The 21,571-nt window shown below is 37.0% G+C and overlaps 3 protein-coding genes across 7 annotated transcripts; 2 read left to right on the forward strand and 1 right to left on the reverse strand.

Annotated features, from left to right (window-relative positions):
- The first annotated feature begins 537 nt into the window (after nucleotides 1-537).
- LOC122133896 (4-hydroxybenzoate polyprenyltransferase, mitochondrial-like) lies at nucleotides 538-7,159 on the forward strand. Its single transcript, XM_042756731.1, is given in 10 exon segments — nucleotides 538-606; nucleotides 792-859; nucleotides 1,001-1,232; nucleotides 1,235-1,288; nucleotides 1,382-1,548; nucleotides 2,516-2,637; nucleotides 2,891-2,976; nucleotides 3,103-3,236; nucleotides 3,329-3,517; nucleotides 3,821-7,159. Coding segments are annotated over 9 exon segments (1,152 nt in total). The 5' UTR covers nucleotides 538-606; nucleotides 792-853; the 3' UTR covers nucleotides 3,983-7,159.
- LOC109062881 (glycine dehydrogenase (decarboxylating), mitochondrial-like) lies at nucleotides 3,100-18,176 on the reverse strand. The gene is made up of 25 exons (XM_042756724.1): nucleotides 17,737-18,176; nucleotides 17,447-17,525; nucleotides 15,478-15,613; nucleotides 15,020-15,184; nucleotides 14,770-14,847; nucleotides 14,151-14,298; nucleotides 11,449-11,645; nucleotides 11,266-11,362; nucleotides 11,076-11,181; nucleotides 10,848-10,987; nucleotides 10,655-10,735; nucleotides 10,458-10,555; nucleotides 10,217-10,301; nucleotides 10,085-10,126; nucleotides 9,821-9,963; nucleotides 9,449-9,524; nucleotides 7,582-7,707; nucleotides 7,000-7,149; nucleotides 6,572-6,684; nucleotides 6,337-6,478; nucleotides 5,559-5,670; nucleotides 5,350-5,445; nucleotides 5,104-5,276; nucleotides 4,672-4,752; nucleotides 3,100-4,576 (listed from the first exon to the last, which is right to left on the reverse strand). Exons 1-25 carry the CDS (start codon nucleotides 17,758-17,760, stop codon nucleotides 4,439-4,441), a joined length of 2,826 nt encoding a protein of 941 aa, XP_042612658.1. The 5' UTR covers nucleotides 17,761-18,176; the 3' UTR covers nucleotides 3,100-4,438.
- On the forward strand, nucleotides 16,813-20,555 carry LOC109074763 (ghrelin O-acyltransferase-like). Of its 5 annotated transcripts, none has more exons than XM_042756728.1 (4): nucleotides 16,813-17,111; nucleotides 19,170-19,200; nucleotides 19,354-19,500; nucleotides 19,581-20,555. In XM_042756728.1, the coding sequence occupies exons 1-4, from the start codon at nucleotides 17,075-17,077 to the stop codon at nucleotides 20,512-20,514; spliced, it is 1,149 nt and encodes a 382-aa protein (XP_042612662.1). In that variant the 5' UTR covers nucleotides 16,813-17,074; the 3' UTR covers nucleotides 20,515-20,555. The 5 variants fall into 5 exon arrangements, with proteins under 5 accessions (XP_042612662.1, XP_042612663.1, XP_042612664.1 ...); XM_042756729.1 differs by having other exon boundaries at nucleotides 16,813-17,096; XM_042756730.1 differs by having other exon boundaries at nucleotides 16,814-17,184.
- Nucleotides 20,556-21,571: the final 1,016 nt, after the last annotated feature.

Below are 21,571 nucleotides of genomic sequence, written 5' to 3' on the forward strand. Positions count from 1 at the left end.
GTTTTTTTTTTATTTAATTTTAAATTTATTTTTATTTTAAATTAATTTGTTATTATTAATAAGAACAGATGCAAAAAAAAAAAAACTACAAAAAAGAGAAAAGAAATGAAAATGAAATGAAATAAAACAAAACCCATCCAATGTTAAAAGCACACAAAATATTTTTATCTTCACATTTACAATATCTGGGTCATTTTGTCATTTTAAGTGCCATGTTTGCCTGCCACAGTAACATGCATTTATTTAACTCGTTTAAGTGCTTGCTTTGCAAAGACCCATAATCATTATGAACAGTGCCATATGTGCATTACATTTTAATTTGACATAACAGATTTGAATTAAACACAGCTTTGGTGTAGTAATCTTTATTAAAGCATATTTTATAATAGCATTGACTGTGATATTTCACGTCATCTTAAATCTGTGCTTACAAATACTGAATAACACGAAAGACAGCATGTACAGTAGAATAAATGAAAATTCAAACCAGCAATGTTTCACATTCACAGGCGGAACCATACAGAAAAACAAACGTTCGGGGGGGACACGACAACGGCGCACACAACGTGAAGGACTCCAAAATTGTCCAGCTGTCACTGAAGTGCTGTAAGTTCAATATTTCAAATATAAATAAATTATTTACAGACGATTAAGGTAATCGACATGACTGATCTATGATTTTTGTTCGTTTATTACATAGTAGCGATGCTTGTTGCTGCTTGTAACAGCGTAAGCAAGTGTTTAGAGTAACAGAAGCAGCATAATATTTGATATCTTAAAATTGTGTTTAGTTTGACTACACGTACAGAATACTGGCACAAGGAAAAGCCTTATTCACTCAACCTGGCATTTCATGACTCGTCAGTAATCTGTTCTCTGCTGTTTGTGTTGTCAGGTTCATTGTTCCTGCTCCCTCATTTGCACTTGAATGCAAGCATACAATGAAGCGTGACATCTCTCACTAAAAGCTGGTCATGACAGCTCAACAGACAAGATGATGTCGTCCACCAAACTACTGGCACATGCACTGAAGAGGAGTCCACCACAGATCTGCGCTGCCCGTCTTTCAAGTCTCAGAAGGCAGCATGGAAACATCGCCACAGCCTTCTGTCAGCCTGGATCCTGTTTTAACAAAAGTGATGACCACAAACAGAGAATATGGCCTCCTTTACTGGCAGGTCCCAACTGTGGCAGAAGGTTTTTCAGGGTCACTCCTGCTGGGATTGTGAACGCAGCCCAGCGTCCGTTCAGCCGTACCTCAGATTGATGAGGCTGGACAAACCCATAGGTGGGCTCATGTGAAACAGAGATGTGATGTGTTGTTTTACTAATTACAAGCCGTTCTCTGTTTCAGTGACATTTCAATGTTGTGTTCTCATAGGAACGTGGCTGCTGTATCTGCCTTGTGCGTGGAGTATTGGGTTGGCGGCAGACCCGGGATGTCTTCCTGATCTGCGCATGCTTGCGCTCTTCGGTGTGGGAGCTTTGCTTATGAGAGGAGCAGGATGCACTATCAATGACATGTGGGATAAAGACTTTGACGTGAAGGTAAGAGTACATACGTAGAAGGATACGGATTGTTTCCCTCGTCATGTTCTTCCCTTAGTCCTCCCAGAAAGTCAACTTTTGCTTTTTCTCATTATCTGAGAACATTCGACATAATGGATATCTATTCCACTAGTGGTCTAAATTTCATCATTGCCATCTGCTCACCCAGACTAAGGCTAAAATATCTCCTAATCTTACCTGTGTCAGCATGTCAAAGGAATTGGGCACCTTTGCTATAACATATCTCATAAACAGTGTCAGATAATAAGACTTAAAGGGACAGTTCATCCGAAAATAAAGGTTCTGTCATCATTTACTCACCCTCGTGTTGTTCCAAACCTGTGATATATATATATATATATATATATATATATATATATATATATATTTTGTGGTATATAAAGAATCATAGAATTTTCATTTTTCAGTCCACTGGTTACCAACATTCTTCAAGATAACTTCTTTTGTGTTCTGCAGAACAAAGTAAGTCATATAGGTTGGAAACGATATGAGTGTGAGTAAATAATCATAGAATTTTCATTTTTCAGTCCACTGTCACTTTAATCTGATTTGAAATAAAAACTCAAATGGAAGACTTAAGTGTTTCTGGAAGTTCACAGACATGGGACGCCACTCATGCTTAATTAATTATAATTAAATATCACATTAAGTACAATTAAATACATACAAAACTGTACAAAAAAACATCACAAAAAAGACATATAATACAAGCAGAATAATGCAATTGAGTCTAAATAAAAACCACAAATTTGGCAATAGGAAAGTGCTAATAATTGGGGTGTGATGTTTTATCAGTTTAATCGGGCAGAATCTTGAAAAAGTGGGTCAATGATTGTTACAGTTAGACTGTTAGCAAGGTTCAGGAGAAAAAAAAAAGACACCTGGGATGGATTTGATCTTGGCTGCTGCTGGAATCTGATGTTGGGAGATGTCATATTTCTGGTAGGTGTCAAGGACAGCCACTCGGCCCATTGCATCAGGAGAGATCACACCGTTTCAGGCTCTGGTTTTCCTTGGAGGCCAGCTGAGTTTAGCACTGGGGGTTCTGCTCTGCCTCAATTACTACAGGTGCTTTCTGTCTTACAGTATTTTCACACAATATTTTGGTCACACTTAAGTTTAAGGACCAGTTCTCACTGTTAACATTACACACTGCATGAAAGGCAATAATGGAAATGGCATAATAGGGGCACTTTAATGTTTATTTTGTTGCTATATCTTTAAAGTCTTTAGATAGAGATTAAGAGACGAATGAAATTTCCGTTTCATGTCGACTTTAATTTTACTAACTGATAAACTGTGACTTCCCACCTGCCTCTAGCATTGCTCTTGGCGCCGCCTCTTTGTCGCTGGTTGTCACGTACCCTCTCATGAAGAGAATCACATACTGGCCACAGTTTGTTTTAGGTGTGTTACTATTAATGTACTAAATATTTCTATACCAGTTTCTCAAACCCTTCCCTCCATATTACTGCTGAAAATTTTTTTTTGAAATTGTTTCTACATGAACATTGTACATTTTTGCCCCTGTAGGTCTCACTTTTAATTGGGGCGCTCTTCTGGGTTGGTCTGCTGTGAAGGGATCATGTGACTGGTCGGTGTGTTTACCTCTCTATGTATCTGGTGTCATGTGGACATTGATTTATGACACAATCTATGCCCATCAGGTACAGTATCTGATTAGTTAATATCACACCCCAACATACAGTAATTGTGTGCATATTGTATATTTAGTGATCCATTTTCTCTTCTGGAGTAGGACAAAGATGATGATTTAAAAGTGGGTGTGAAGTCCACAGCTCTGAGGTTTCAGGAGAACACCAAACTGTGGCTGAGTGGCTTTACTGGGGCGATGCTGTCAGGGCTGGTTCTAGCAGGAGCTAATGCTGACCAGACTTTGCCCTACTATTGTGCAGTGTCTGCAGTAGCCATTCATCTAGCACATCAGGTGAGCAAGATAGACTGTACTTGATAGTAGTAGCCTGCCTGGGGTCACAAGAAAATAAATAAAGCCTTCTGAAGAAAAAACTTTGGCTTATCAGTCATTTAAAAAAAATCTAAATTAAATTATAGGATACATCAGATTAATTAATTGCATATCATTTTTTGCTGAAAACAATAAAAAAAAAAAGAATTTATACTTGCTGAAAAAAAAAAAAAAAAAAAAAAAACACTCTTAAATAAGCAATATATTACAAAAAAATATATATATTTTTTTTACTTTGACAGTCATTTATTCTGTGTTCCACAGATCTACGCTGTGGACATCAACAGACCTGAGGACTGCTGGAAAAAATTTGCTTCAAACCGAAACCTTGGACTACTTTTATTTTTAGGAATAGTGACTGGAAACTTATGGAAAAAGAGAAATGATCATCAGAGTGAAACACAACTTAACTCCATTTCAAGTTAGAACGCATGCTGGTTGTATGACTTAGAATAATACCATTGATGGAAACATCATGTAAACCAGTAAATATTCCTCTTAAAATATTTATTAAATTGCTACAAACAGGCTCGATTTCTTAAATAATTAGAAAACTTACATTACATTACATCTATAAAATGAATGTTAACACTGAGAACAGTGCCAGTAATTTATGCCTACAAACAAACCAAATATTTTTTATACAGTGAATAAAAATATAAAAACAACAGAAAAAAATGACCCCTTATACAGGTCGATTACAGTATCTGAATCAGATTTGGATAGTTTTAGTAGAGTAACAGAGGAGAGGCCAGGTATTTGTGCATTGTGTGCAAAAGGAAATATGAGGCACCATGAACGTTGTGAAGAGAGTGTAATCACAGGGAAGAATAAATGATAATATTTGATAGGAATGATTCATTTGGATGACGAGTAATGAGGTCACGATGAAGCCCTTTCTTCATATGGCGACTCGTAGACGTCCATGGGTGGACAAGTGCAGACGAGATGTTGGTCACCGTAGATGTCATCGATCCTTGAAATTGTGGGCCAGAACTTGGTCTCAGGTCTCACGAAAGGCTGAAATAACAGGGTTGAAGATGCATTTTAAAACTGAGTGAATAAAAACATTTACTTTAAGTAAGGTTTATATATTTTTACACTGATGTACACACCATGGGGAAAGCAGCATACTCTCTGGAGTAAGGTCTGTCCCATGTGGTAGAGGTAATACAGGCCAGTGAGTGAGGAGCCATCTTTGAAAAACATCAAAGACAGGTTAGAGGAACTACAGAAAGATCCAGATTCAATAAAAGTTCAGTACTAGAATTAATGTGATTAATGCATAAACTCGAAACGCACTTAATGAAAGTCTATAGGGCAAAGTCAATCCAAAGGGTTTAAAAGCAGAAATGAGAAGCTTGTTTTTAATAAAGCGCTTATATTAATTCTTCTAGGCATAAAATGTCAAGCAATACAAATAGTTCTATGCTCCATAGACTTCCAGTGTATGTGCATTACTGTGCACATGATTAAAGCTGCACAGATGCTGCTGATAAGGAACGTTCCGGGTTCAAGTTAAGTTAGTTAAGCTTTAAAACGCTCACCTTGAGTGGATTAACCCTTGAGTCCATCCGGCCCTCTTCGATTTCTGCGATTTCCTGCCGGATGGCCAGCAGCGAGTCACAGAAGCGGTCGAGCTCAGCCTTGTCCTCAGACTCCGTGGGTTCGATCATCAGAGTACCAGCCACAGGCCATGACATGGTCGGTGCATGAAAACCTGGCATAAAAGATGGTGGTGAATCAATAGATTTAAAGCCAAACATTTACTTTATAGACGTTTTTCTACTTACCATAATCTTGCAGTCTTTTTGCTACATCAACTGCTTCAATGTTTGCCGACTTTTTGAAAGGCCGCACATCCAAAATAAATTCATGAGCAATGAATCCTGCAAATGCAAAATAATAAAATGTTTGTGAGGCACTTCAATTCATTTAACAGCAAAAAATTAAATAAATAAAAAAAAAATAATAATAATAATAATAATTCAATAAAGCCAACCTTTAGAGCCCCTGAAAAGAATTTTGTAGTGGTTTTCCAGTCTTTTAGCCATGTAATTAGCATTAAGGATGGCCACCTCTGTAGCATGAGCAAGTCCCTTTGAACCCATCATCTGTTAAATGGAAATAAATCAAATATTAGATGAATAAATTGGGGATGCATAATTTATTGGTACCATATCAGATATTATTTTTTATTGGTATTGGCTTTATACTGGATATTTTTATTTTTACATTCAAATGACCTTTGCAGTTCACTCAAAATGAAAAGCTTCTCATCATTTACTCACCCTTCATTTGTTCCAGATCTTTAGTAGTACAAATCTTTATCAAGCACAAAAGATGATATTTTGAAGAATGTGAATAACCAAACAGTTAACAGTAGCCATTAACATCCATAGGGTTTTTCCCTCCATAATATGAAAGTCAGTGGCTACTATCAACAATATCATCTCTTGTGCTGAACTCATACAAGATTTTTAAAAACTTGAGGGTGAGTAAATGACCATTTTTAATCTTGGGTGAACTATTCCTTTCAAGTCTTTAAATTCACCCATAATTTAACAAATGCAATCTTTAGCAAACCTCAAAATGAGTATCTATTGTTCATTCTGTATACCCTTTAATGTTGTGCATTAGAAATGATTTAAGCATTTTATTTTTAATGTATTTAGGCAAAGTAGTATAGAAACTGATCTCAGACATAACCTGAAAATAAGTAGTCAGTATGTTAATATAATGGATGCATCGCTGCTATTCAGATAAACAAAAGTGTTGACCTTAATGTAAGCCCATGAGATGGGCAGGATAGCGCTGGAGCCCCAGGGAGCGGCACTGATGGTGCCCAGAGAACTTCCTGCATTACTGGACTGCATGTTCACCACTGGATGACTGGGCAGGAAGGGAGCGAGATGCTGTTTCCTGTCAGAAAAAGCCATATGGTTAACTGGAGTCAACAGTTCAACTTTTCTAGTAGATTCAGCAGGGCAGGTCTGCTCACTTCAAAACACTTACACTCCTATTGGTCCCATCCCAGGACCGCCACCACCGTGAGGAATGCAGAAGGTTTTATGGAGATTTAGGTGAGACACATCTGAGCCATAGTCTCCTGGCCGACATAATCCAACCTGAATCCAAAGAACATGATAAATCCATAAGTACATGCACGTTTAATGTAAAAATCTTACATCACTGTGAATACAGCTCTCTGAAACTCTTCTTGCTTCTAAACCTTTAACGGCATTTATTTAAATTAATTCAGAAATATTGTGCATGGTTCATTCATACAGCACATACAACTGTTAAATGTGAAAAATCTAAAAAAAAGATGTAGGGGTTCACATTAACCAAGATTAATATATAGTGTATAATGTATTGTCCATTGCTAGTCTAATGTTAATTTTGCCATATTCTAAAGCATTGCTGTTCGTTCTTGGTCTGACCTGTGCGTTCATGTTGGCACCATCCAGGTACACCTGTCCGCCGTTCTGATGGATGAGCTCACACACTTCACTCACATTCTCCTCAAACACACCATTAGTGGAGGGGTATGTGATCATAATGGCAGCCAAGTTGGCCTTGTGTTTGTCCACCTGACAAAAACCAAGAAAACGTGGTTGATTGAGTGAACTGCATTTTTAAAAGGTGATGTGTCTTTTTTTTTTGGATTTTAAAACACTTTCTCCCATCTACAACCAAGCTATTCATAGGTTGATTCCCTCCAAAACCTATAAACACTGAGCTTTCAAAACATTGCAGTCCAACATGTGAGTTTGGACTATTGTCTGCTCAACCAAATGGCAGTTAGGACATGCGTTCAGGAAACCAGTTTTTAACCTCGTCATTATTTTTGCAATTTCGTTTGGTGCTGCTAGTGAGGCAGAAATTACACACTTCACCTTTGACACTGAAAAGATAAAGTTATCATAGACAAGTATATCAGTGTAAATGGCTCTCTAACAGAAGATAAAGGCTTCCTGTTGACAAAAGATGCAATGTGTGACATTTTAAATCATTGTATATACCATGGCTTTAAGGTGAGACACATCAATGTTGCCATCTTTATCCACCTCCACCACCTGAACCTTCATGCCTGCCATCTGAGCGCTGGCAGGGTTTGTTCCATGAGCAGATTTGGGAATCAGACAAACCAGAAGGAATTCATAACAGACATAATATACAAGACAAAATCAAAAAACAAGCATACAAACAAAAATAAATATGCCATTCATGATTCATTCTCCCCCAAAAGTGTAAACATAGAGTCTCCCAGGCACCATCAAAACATTTAGAGAGGTCTGCTCAGATCAGCTCAACCAATAGCGAGAGTTTGGGGCATTGCTACTGTAGAGGACTGATCCAGAGGGTGTTTAGCCAGTGTGGGACAATAGCTGGCACGTTGCACAGAAAAGAAATTCATTTTCCATTACAGAAGGAGCATCTGCAATGGTTATTGCTTTGTAATTTCACAGGGTGACACTATTAGTGCAGAAACTGTATTCTTCATCTTTAAATGTTTGTTTAACATGCACTCAATCAAAATTTTTTGCTGTCTTAGTCATACACTAAGGCCTGGTTTCACAGACAGAGTTTAGGTTAAACAAGGATTAGACCGGTCCAATTAGGACATTTAAGTATCTTTTATAAACGTACCTTACAAAAAGCATTACTGGTGTGCATCTTGTGACAAAACAATGCCACTCATTTATTTTAAGAGATGTCAGTGCAAGTTTCTCAGACGTGCATTTTAGTCTGAAGCTAAGCTTAAGCCTTGTCTGTGAAACCCAGGGAATATATAAAACACTAAGCTTGGCAAGATGTGATCTCACATTTGAGATTACACATATTCTGCTAATTACTTTCATCAAAAATTCGGTCTGCTCCGCATGAAGCTATTGTAGCTCATATGAACTACTTTCATGGAGCCATGTTTAGGTCTACTTTCGTTATGAATCCTTTTGTGTTCCAGAGACATATAAATTGGCATGAGGCTGCCAAATTGTCAGTTGGCAATGAGCCTTGCACTGAAGTTGAATCCTGTAACAGGGTGGTTGTTTTCTATTGCTATTTACTCAACCATGGCAGTTTGAACCTTGGCTTGTTTAAGAGCTGCATCCGCTATCTAAGATCTGCTTATTAGGAAGATAAAAAAAAAAAACAAAGGCCAGATTACAAAACAGTTAATGACTTAACGTTCTTATCGCTGACTCTCTTTCCACTCCCCACTAACATTTTACCCCTTTTTTTTAGCTATTTTCTCTCACGTATAAAACACTTTTAACCATTTTCCACTTTTCACTGTGAGGAGAATTTAAGTTTTTGTATTACTTATGAACCGTTTGCTTTCCTTTCAGCACCAATTGTTTTTTTGTCAGGAGTTAAATCACTTATGGGTGTCATTTTTAAAAACTCATAAATTTTCATAGTTTTTGTTTTGAAAACCAAAAATCTAAATGATACAAGAAACAACAAAAGTGTCTGTATATATATATATATATATATATATATATATATATATATATATATATATATATATATATATATATATATATATATATATATATATATATATATAGATATATATATTTGTATATACAAATATAATACAATATTATATAATAAATATTATGTAATATTAAAATCATACTTTTACATAATTATTTCTGTTTCACCTACTTTTAACTTTTTTTTTTATGGAGGACATTCAAGAAACAACAGATTGTCGTCATGTTAACAGAGTGTTATCAGATTAAGATTAGGAAAAGTCATGAGGATCAACTTGATACTTCAAATATCACATACTGTATGTTTTTAAATGGAGGTAAAACATGAGGCTTAAAGTTAAATGAGAGGAGACTTTGCTACAGAGTTGAACTGCAGGATGATACTCACTGTTCTGTGAGATTCTCCTTTGGAATTTAGGTAGGCTTTGATTGCAGCCAAGCCTGCATATTCCCCCTGCGCACCACTACGGGACAAAGAAAAATCAATAGCATCATGCATATGTAACCTCTCTGTCTGAGCACAGCAGAGTTCAAAGATTGCTTCAAAAGGGCCCTTGTCCAAGAGTACAGTATGCTAATGATCCTGTTAAAGTGTCAACAATGCAGAACATATAGATGTCTACACACCCCCAAAACTTATCAGCACCAGAAACCTGAATGAAACTGAATGCGTCATGCTGACATTTGATTCGTCAACTACAAGAACACTTGTGACTGAAATTAAAATAAATCAAGTTTTTGATATTGTAACAACACTTACCTATTTGGTTGAAAGGATATCTTATCATATCCTGTAATCTCACAAAGGTCTCTCTCCAGCTGTCTGAAGAGCTGCTGATAACCTTCAGCCTGATCCAGTGGCACGAAAGGGTGGATGTTTGCAAATTCTCTCCAGGTGATCGGCTGTTGTGAAAAGGTTACAATGAAACGGTGAAAAGATCAGACTGGCTGAAATGAGGCAATGTCAGAGACACCGTTTTGGATACAGCAGTAAAAAGGAGAGAGCAGATTAATACTGACTCACCATGAGCTCTGAGGAACTGTTCAGCTTCATTGTGCACGAACCCTGGATTCAACAGCAGAGTTTATTTTAATGTTTGCATGTTAAATCATTAAAGTGGATAAACACCACAGTAAACTCTGATTCTTTACTTACCAAAGGAATCATACTGTGTACGAGGGAAATATCCTTATTTTCCAGGCGCTTCATGTAACGTACAATATTGGTCTCTGAGTGATAAAAGAAATTAAAACAATAAAAAAAAGCAAATATAAAAATGAAAAAGAACAACAACCATACATTTATAATAACAAAAAAAAACTCTTTAAAAAAGCAAGATTCTTTGATAAACAGATTTGTTAGAAACAACAACTAGCATTAAAACCGGCAAACAAACCTGTTAAACACTGTATGGGTAAGAAATTTGCTGGTTCTCTTGAAAGGGCTTGCCAGCAATCCTTTTGTTCGTTCACTCATTTTCTCAGCAATAAGCTCCTGATATAAATGTCAAAAAGATGAGATCTCATTGGGGCAAGGAGACTAGATGATTTTTAAAGAATAATTGAAATCTTTTGGATTTAGGCGAGAACTTACAGCTGAGGATTCACAACCGAAGATCCAGAGCAGATCGTCCAAGTCTCTCTCGGTGACAGTTTCATCCAGAGACACTCCAAGCTAAAACCATATCAATAAACTTTATTAAAATAATACTAAAAATAAAAATCAAAATAGCCAATTCTAAGATGTCCTTGCCGGCCACACCACAGAACTTTTTCACAGGCCTCACCAGCCCATCACTGTACACCCGTAAGTTTATCTCCCGCAGCATAGCTTTTTCTAAGATGTCCTTGCCGGCCACACCACAGTTGATCTTTAGCGTGTCAAAGAAGTTCTCATGTTGGAGTTTGTGCCCTGCTCTTTTCAGCCCTATTATAACAATGAGAAACAATCAGTATCACAAAATTTAATCAAATTCTTCTTAAAAGAAAAAGTCAAAAGGAGTCGAACAACTTGCCCTCTGCGAGAATCAACGTTGCATTGTGTGTTCTCTCTGCAATGTGCCTCAATCCCTGAGGACCATGATACAACGCATACATGGCAGCCATGTTTGCAAGAAGAGCCTAAATAAAACGATAAAATTGAGTACAGACATTGAACTTCACAAATATATACACACCGTATTTTTCAGATTTGTTAAGCTCTACCTGGGCAGTGCAGATGTTGCTGGTGGCTTTGTCCCTGCGGATGTGCTGCTCTCTGGCCTGGAGAGCCAGACGATAAACCTCTTTACCAGCTGCATCTCTGTAACAGGAAACATTTGTCAGCTGATACCAGCACCGATGAAGCAAAGTACACTGAAGCCTTGAGACGATAAATTACAGAGTTACCTGGTCACTCCGACCATCCTTCCTGGCATCATCCTAACAAGATTTTCTTTGACTGCAAAGAGTGCAGCATGAGGCCCACCATAGCAGAGAGGCACCCCAAAGCGCTGAGAGCTGCCCAAGGTGATGTCCACTCCAAACTCACCCGGAGGACGCAACACACAGAGCGCCAGCAAGTCTGTGGCACAGCAAGCCAGTGCCTTTGAAAAAAATGGACCAAAAAAAATAACAAAACAATAAAAATCAAGTCTGGTGCTCTGAACATGTCTAAATCAGCTATTGCAATAGATCTGTGCACAAAAACTAATAACAGATTCGGCTGTCGCAATTAAGGACCCATTTGTATAGTTTGGCCAAAAATGACAGTTGTCAGTTTACTCACCCTCATGTCATTCCAAACCTGTATGACATTTCTTTTTTTTCTCCATGTAACAAATCTCACTACCTTATATTCAAACTTGGCTTGAAGATGAGACATACCAGGTTTCACATCCGTGATTGACAGACCTAAATGCTTTAGTAGTACGGAAAGAACAGGGTGTTCTTCAAGAATTCCCCTTTTGTGTTTCCCGAAAAAAAAAAAAAAAAAAAAAAAATACAACAAGTCAAACAGGTTTGGAGTGGCATGGGGTGAATAAATTCTTTTGGAATTAATGGTTCAAGTAAAACCTGATATAGAAATGCATATTTTTATGTAGTGTGAAGTCTGATCTTTGAGAAAATATAAAGGGTTACTAACCTATACTAACTGAACTGTACCATAAATTTGTCCTATGGTGTGACATAGCAAAAATTAAGGGAAAAAAAAACCTCTTAATATATAAATGGCATGAGAGAGATGCATCTTAATTGTTAGACACTTATTTTCACATAGTGTTATTTATTTGATATGAAATTATAATTAACATCTTTTTTTCCATGACTTGTTGGACAAGACAAACTTTGCTGTCATTCGTTCAAAACTGCTGAAAATTATACCATTTTGTAATGATTATATCTCCCCTATTGCAATACTCAACTGTTTTTTAAGATATTTTGAGATAAAAACAAATCTGTGGTTCTTTTATGCGTCACACCATAGGACATTATGTCACACTAAAGGACAGAAATTCTATTTATTAAATTATTTCAACAATTTTGAACATGTTAAAGGAGAAAGAAAGTTTAATTTTAATACAAACAATAGCAACGTTTTTTTAAACAAAACAAAAATCATTTTCATCAACAAAATTCAGTCTCTTAGTAAATCAATATGTTACTGAAACTCTTCTAGCCCCCCGCTGCATTTGTGGCAGAGCTAAATATGATTCATATTCAGACTATATTCATTAAGATGAAAATATATTTTTTTAACCATATGGCTACTCTTTTTAAGGCAATCTTTTTGATTCTATTTTGTTTCAGCATCACTATATTAGGATCTCCACCATTCAGCTGGATCCCTGTTAATTTTCTGTCTATATTTCCGTGTCCTCTCTTTTCCACGAATTGTTCTCCCTCGATTCTTTCTATTTAAAAACAGGATCACAAAAAACATCAGAAAATAGTTTAAAAATTTTTTTTCTAACAGTACAAGTTTTCTGCAAAAACATCAGAAAATTGTTTAATGTAATTATTTAAGAACACTGAAAAGGATCAAAAAAGAATAAAAAGGAATTAAACGGATCTTATTTAATTATTTAAAATGCTTTTTAAAGAGACCTTGTCCTCTGGTGTGACATCTTTGTCCTGTGGTGTGACAGTACAGGCGTCACACATTTCAGGACATTTTCGGTCACATTATTGGACATTTCAGCCTTTTTCTGTCAATTAATGACCTTGCTATTCCAAGCGAACCTGTCATTAGCAGTTAGCAAGACACATTTGCATTATTTTCCATGATTATGTAGTTTAACATACAGGTAAAAAAAAAAAAAAAAATATATATATATATATATATCTATATATCTATATATATATATATATATATATATATATATATATATATATATATATATAATATATATATATATATATATATATATATATATATAATTTAGGGGTGTCACACCAAAGGACCACAAAATGTAACACTTTTGTAGTGGTTCCAAAAATGGTAAATATTTGAACAATTCTGAGACAAAAATTGACCATGTGCACATGTCATGGGCTTGACAGGGGGCTTCAGTAACATGATCATGAATGGAGTCCTTCAACTAATTAAAATTTTCTTTGGAATTGGCCGATTTAAAATCATGATATGGTGTCACACCAGAGGACATGGTTTTCAGAGACAAAATGTATCAAGTTCCTATGCTTTCAGAAATATATGCATGAAAAAAAAATTACTACTATCTACTAAAATAGACACTTGTACAATTATGCAGGAGGTAATTATTAAAATTTTTATGCTTTTCTTTTTTGATTTATAAAAGTTGTAATTTATTGAACCATGCTTGGGACAGTCACACCATAGGACAATTTTGAGACTTGGCTCAAAAATAAAAATTTAATAACACTGCAGCTTTCATAACAACAGGTCCATTTAGGACAAATGCATTTTTAATGATTTACTGCATTTTAAATAACGACAATATTAATTAAATTAATTTTTATTTTGTGGGACAGTGAAAATGCCACGTCACGTCAACAAGCCATATGCAAAAACTGGTATCTGCAACTGTAGATGTGAATTTTATAATAACAGAGAGGTGAGAGGTACATACGCCACCCTTGTGAGCCCGATCAACAAGTGCAGTGAAATCTTCCACTCTGCCCTCAGTGTCTGGATACTGGAAGAGCACCCCGCTAACATCCTTCCCACTGAAGTCCATCTCATGAGGAAGCTTGAGAACAGTCTTCACACCAATGTAACTAAAGGATACAAACTTTTAATCAATACAGACAGATAGAAGGATAGACAGAAGAGTAAAGAGATAGAGACATAGCCAGAAGGACAGACAGAGAGATAAAGACAGATGGTAGAAAGACAGACAGACACAAGGACAGACAGATAGACAAAAGATTGAGACAGACAGAGAAAAGGTCAGAGGCCCAGACAGAGAGACAGATGGATAGAAGGATGGACAGAGAGATAATTAGATATACAGACAGACAGAGAAAGAAACAGACAGACAGACAAACAGACAAAATAGAGATAAACAGAAAAACAGATGGACACAGACAGACAGATGGATAGATGGATGACAGACAAGTAGACAGACAAACAGAAGGATAGACAGAAAGATAGATAGAGCTAGACAGATGGATAGAAAGATAGAGAGATAGAAAGACAGGTGGACAAAGGTATATTGTTTTATTTTATATGTTGGTGAACTTCCTTACTTGGCTCTGGTTTGCACAACTGCAATAGTCTGTGGATGGCAGCGTGGGTCAATGTAGAAAATTCTTCTTTTGTTTTGTCTTTGAAAATGAAAAGGTGAGTGTTAATTATCTCTCCCAGCCCTGGGGACACACCATCTTGCATGCCAAAGACCTGAATGAGCTGGTTCAGGTGTTGGCTAACAGACTAAGTGTCTCCTTGATAAATGGAATCATGTTTTTCACAGAGGTTTCCAGCAGTTAGTGCACTAACCTATTGCAGAGCTGCATGGCCTCAGCAGCAGCAGTACCTTCATCCAGCAATGACGCATTGGCTACTGCCATTCCCGTGATATCACAGACCATGGTCTGATAATTGAGCAAGCTCTCCAGGCGCCCCTGAGAGACCTCAGGCTGGTAGGGGGTGTACTGGGTCACCCTATAGAGAACACAAAAACTCACTGAAGCCCTAACCAAAGACCTTCAGCCTGAGTCACAAGACTTATCTTATGCTGGGCACGCTACTATTCGTATAAAATGCTATTTCCTTTTTGACTAGAACTGTACGGACCATGAGAAACTAATGAACAAGGTGTTCCAGCTCGTGGCTGTAAATATTTAGTCCCCTAATTTGAAACAAAGAGTTGATGTTTGTCAAAAAAAATTTTCATTGGTCCATTTTTTGATTTTGGGGCAGCAGAAGGTGAAATTCAAACAGCAAGAGATACATACCATCCCGAATTCTCTAGCAGGTTTCTTTGTATGACTGGTGGGACGGAGCAGTTATAATAACCCATTCCAATATAGGACCTCCACATCTTGTTCCTCGACGCAATCTTTTGGAGCGAATCAAGAATTTCATTCTCACCTGCAGTCATTAAGCACAAAGATAAGAATGATTTGGAGATCTGCGGTTACCGTTAAACACAGTAAGTGTATAAAACACCCTAGATTAATAAAACAGTGCTCACAAGCTTACATAATAGTTTTGCTTTTATTGCGAGTCATTAGTATAGTCAAGAAAGAATTGGTCTGATTTGACAGTAAAAAACCTCTATGGTTTGTGTCGCATCAAACTAAATTCAGCTTCGGTTTCGCAAGTGACTCTGAGTTGATATTTTTAGAAAGCTTCACACATGACTCGCTAGTGCAAAACAATTGCTTTTACACATTTTGGCAAATACACCTGGTATTTAAACACACACCTACGAAATCATCACATGGCATGACCTACATTGATCTGATGAATAATACAAGAGCACATGATCTCACTGATTAATATATGCATTAAGCGTTTTTGCAGTTCGTAACACAGTAGCAAAAAGGAAGGTAAAGCACATATGGGACATTTCCTGATGGCTAGGTAACTAGTTTAATAGCTTGAAGGCACTGGAGCCGGTTCATGCAGAGACACTCGAATTCCCGAGGCATTGTGCTGCAGCTTAGCAACACAGCAACTGAAAGAGGCAAAGATAATGCTGCAGTTAAAACAGCTAGAGAGGGGGGAAGAAATACACATGACATGTCTGGGGGATGTTATTATGACAAGTTTTACACTGAATATTGGTGCGTCAATGAGGCAGGAAGCTGTTTGATGTCTTGATACAGCCTGTTTTAAAAGGCACCCTATTTTTTAACATAACCATTTTGAGCAATAAAAATATATTCATGAAACTACAAAAGGGAAAGTTTAGAGAGCCCATTATTGTTATGCAATGAGGATTTGCAGATCAAGCTCTGTGCAGCTGAACCAGCAGAATCCAGTCCAACCCCCCCATCAGCTTCAGCATGGCTTGCTTCATTAGACACACACAAGCAAATGAGAAAACTGACTCCTGCCATGTCAAACATTAGAGTAACTATAATAAATTCTGTAATGACAATATTCCAAAACCCTCATCTTGCCATTCACACTATAGTTTTGGGAGGGGGAAAAAAAACAGTCTAGTGACTTGAGAATGGGTTGGTGTAATGTTGTCAGAAGAATATAGCTCTTAAAATCGAGACTTTGCTTTAAACATCTGCATATACATACGAATAAATAAGTGTTTTACATTTTAAGATTCATGTTAAAAACGTGTTTTACGCCCGTTTTCCTAGAGTATGTTTTTGAAATAATTATCAGACTTTATAATTGCAAATGCAACTGAAAGCTCCGCCTGCTATTCATCGTTAATGCAGTTCAATTTTCAAAGCTGTGTGTTGAGCGGTGCACGCGGGATGCTAACCAGCTCAAACTGGCCGTGTGACGCTGAACTTTACACTCTAATTGTCATCGGCTGAGGGCGTCCGGAGATTGGTGCTGCTCGCCGCAAAAACAACTCCAAATATGTTCAAAGGAAGACTTAACGGTGAAAGACACTCCAGTAAGGTCTATCGGCACACAAAGAGCGTGTAACCTACATTCCTCGCTCAGATGCACTCCTTTGTCAGAGTCTGGTGCGTTAGAAAACCCTAATTCGACATATTTCGCAAAACAAAAAAATATATATATTTGTTAAAAAGGCGTAATGTAGTGAATAATTCCAGTGCCCTAAAATATGACACCAGACACAGTTTTCAAATACCGCTGAAATTAAATGTAACCTCGCGGTTTGTCTTATACAGACAGTGGTCGCTGCAGATATATGCTGAATTCATAACAACAAACGACACGTGTTTCCTCTGTCTGCCGCTGCTGAGAGCAGTGAGAGCAACTTACACACAGGATCGTCCATTTTCAAACTTCTTCCCAGGCGGATGGATGGGGGAACTGTGTTTTCTATAAGCTGAGCAATTGACTGAAATCAACAGAAAAGTGTAAACTGTTATTTGGTTAATTTTTTTTTTTTTTATCATCACCGTCGTAAACAACAAAAACTGCGAAAATTGTTGCTCAGTATTTTATTTTTTCAAAATTGATTACAATACGAGTAAAATGCTGACATGAAGCGTTCAGATAGACTCGCAATCTATAAACATTACGTTTAATAAAACTTAAAAAGGTTTTACCTCAAGTCCAAGGGTATTAAGCATCTCTCTTTTTTCTTTGTCACCCGGTCCAATGTGTCTTTCAGAAAAATCATCGTGTCTCGGCAGGATTCGTTCAATCTTCCTAGATCACAAGACGTGTGAGGTGCCCATACACCGCACATTTGCAGACACATCTGCGGTTAAACGCTGAAGTTTCTTAAAAACATCCCCTTTACTGCTGATACTCCTATACGGCGCGCGAGCGTTCATCGACCTGCTGATGATGACACGCCAGGATTTAGCGCAGCTCTGCATGTTCTTCACTTGAGATTGATGAAATCTGTACGGGAGAATCTTTTAGCCAGCCTCCACTAACCCACTAAATGTCTGTGAAATTCCTTAAAAGTGTCTATTTTATAACGTACGCCTCCTCGTTGCACAGGGAGCAGCCAATCGATAAGAGAACTCTCTCTGACGCAGAGACAAGCCCTACTCGCTCAGGTTCCGCCGTAATCTGAATGCGTGGGACGCGGTTTAGAGTATATATATATACACGTGTTTATATATATATATATATATATATATATATATATATATATATATATATATATATATATATATATATATATATATATATATAACAGAAAAATATATATGGTGAGCGGTGGTGTTCTGAATTGAGGAGGCAAAGTCCTTTAAAAAAAGAAAAAATCAAATGTAAATTCCTGCCCAGGTCACATGTGCTTTGTTAAATAAACATTACTTACACTACCAGAAAAGTTATGTATGTATGTATGTGTATATATATATATATATATATATATATATATATATATATATATATCCTACAACACACACACACACACACACACACACACACACACACTATGTACTTCATACTACATATACACAATAGGACATCTAGGCACATAGGATTGTGGATGGCTATCTATCTATCTATCTAAGGCCTATCTATCTATCTATCTATCTATCTATCTATCTATCTATCTATCTATCTATCTATCTATCTATCTATCTATCTATCTATCTATCTGTCTGTCTGTCTGTCTGTCTGTCTGTCTGTCTCTCTGTCTCTCTGTCTGTCTGTCTGTCTGTCTGTTGTGTGTGTAAAAAGTGTTTCCATTCTTCTTCTGTTTGAGAGGATTATTTACTCATAACTTGGTTGGCACTCTTTCAGATTCCATTTAGGAAATAAGTACGCAGCTGTGACATACTAAGTATCTGTCTATCTATGCACGTCTGGAATCCAGAAACACATTTACTCTGAAATTCAAATAAGTCAGCCATACTGTACATATTTATAATAGGCTGTCCCTTCTACTCACTCACATTAGCCTACTCGAACAGTTCTGGGCCGGTGATGGATCTCATTTGGCTATTTTGTGATGGAAACCCACAGTTATTTTACCAGTTTGTGAACATGCCGTTTGCATTTCTGTTTTATTGTTTAGCCAGGCAAGGACATCTCTCAGTAATCAACAGGTACAGTATGACAACATAATCTTTGTGTCTGTTTTTATAGATCACGTATGAAATTAAATTTGTCTCCTCTTGTAAGTATGTCTATTTGACACTGGGAGGATTCATCTTTGCTATCGTAACAATGGGTCCATACAGCTTATTGCTGTTCTTCAGTGCCGTCCTTCTCCTGCTGCTGATATATTGTCTACACCCAACGCGTATTCATCAGTGGACAATGGGACTGCAGATGTGCTGGCAAACCTTCTGGCACTTGTACATACAGTACCAGTTATACTGGCTTCAAGAGACACCAGACTCCAGGTATTTCTCCAAAATTATGAACTGTATCAAATTTTTTTTTAATTTGAACCTTTTGTGAGCTCTTGTTTTATTCCTAACAGGCTATTACTGGCCATATCCGCTCTCATGTTGATGACACAGAGGGTTTCTTCTCTGTCACTTGACCTGCAGGAGGGAACAGTCACTAGTCCCTTTCAAAACAGCAGTCAGGATCTATCTGTCCTTATACCATTTCTAAGCTACTCACTTAATTTTCCTGCACTTCTTGGAGGTCCACTGTGCAGTTTTAACACTTTTGTGTGGTCAGTTAGGCAAATGAGTGTGACTCCACCTTTGGGTTCATATTTAAGGAGACTGACTTCAAAGATATTGCAAGTTTTAGTTTTGGTGTGGATTAAGTATCCTCTCAAGGAGCTCTTAAAATCATTCACATTTAGAGTAAACAGCCCTTGCGTTTGTCAAAACATAATATGGATCTGGATCCTGTCGCTGCTACTTAAGATGAACTATTATGCACATTGGAAGGTCAGTGAGTGTGTTAACAATGCTGCAGGCATAGGTTTCCATGGGTTCAGTCACAGTGGAAAAAAATCATGGGATGGGTTATCTGATGGCAGTCCATGGGTGACTGAAGCATTGAGTCGTCCTTCAGCATTTGCGCGCCAGTGGAACAGAACCACGGCAGTGTGGCTTCGAAGAATGGTCTTCAAAAGATCCAACAGATCTCCACTGTTTATGACCTTTTTGTTCTCAGCGTGGTGGCATGGCCTTCATCCAGGTCAGATTCTGGGCTTTATCATCTGGGCCGTCACCGTGCAGGGGGACTATAAAATACATCACTTCTTGCATCCAATGCTTACCTCCAAGTGGAGGAAATGGCTGTATGTGTGTCTAAACTGGGCTTTTACTCAACTGACCATTTCATGTGTTGTTGTCTGTGTGGAGCTCCAGAGCTTAGAGTCAGTGAAACTGCTCTGGTCTTCATATATCGCTGTGCTTCCACTACTGAGTGTTCTGATAATTATAATCCTGTGAGAAGCAGTGTAAATTACATATTTTTAAATTACAGTGTAAATTACAGTCAAAATTAGCAAGAAAATTTGAAATTTAACATTAAATATAATAAAATATGTAATCAAATATCTCATTAAATATAGTAAACATGAAAGCTTAACCAAGCTTGCATGATTAGCAAGAACATTTGAGCTTATACCATATATTTAATGTGCTCTGTGTGCATCAGTCTATATGTTTATATATAAATAAAAGCTTAAATTAAATCTGTTCATCATTTGACATTTTTGTTTCTTTTCATAAACCCTAAATTAAACTGCTCGAGTCATATTGATTACTTTTTTAAATGTATTTTAACAGGTAAAAGTTTTGGTTGTATGAACCTTTAATGGACTGACAAAAATTTGAGAATATTAAAAATAACTTGAAGACATAAAGATGATGACAGAATTTTCATATTCGGGTTAATTATCCCTTTAACAATGACAAATAAACCATGGACTAAAATGGACAATCAAAGAAAACCACTTAGGCTTTTTTCTTTCTTTTTTGGAGCTTGGCAATGTTTACTAACAACATGTTTTAACAGTGTAGTAAGATATTATCCTTTTTCCATACATTTGTAACCAACACACACAACATGTTTCAAAGAACAAAGAACGACATTAGGGTAATTGAAGACAATTTGTTTTTTAAACCAACACACAAAACCTTTACATTCATTAGTCAGAAATGAGTACAAAGAACGTGAAATTATAAAGTTTTATACAACAGTTTGTTCTGGTTCTCAAATCTGATTGGTTGAGAATCGTGAGATATTGTACTGGTATCGCTACAGGAACGCCCTTTCACAGTTTCTCCGCTTCCAGTATTTCTCACAGCGAGTGTCATGGTGGACATCCACTAAAATTAAAAAATACAGCTTTTGTGTCAGACGAGAATGTACTTGTTTACACTTCAAGTATAAATTTTGCTTCAATGTTTTCGGAGACGTGAGCTCCAGGGCGCTCATGAACCCACCGAGAGCAGCCTCACCTCGGCCTGATCTTCTGAAATTGGCTGCTGGCTCTGATGCCTC

This window comes from Cyprinus carpio, chromosome A5 (genome assembly GCF_018340385.1).
Source record: "Cyprinus carpio isolate SPL01 chromosome A5, ASM1834038v1, whole genome shotgun sequence".
In the NCBI taxonomy this organism is placed as follows: Eukaryota; Metazoa; Chordata; class Actinopteri; order Cypriniformes; family Cyprinidae; genus Cyprinus; species Cyprinus carpio.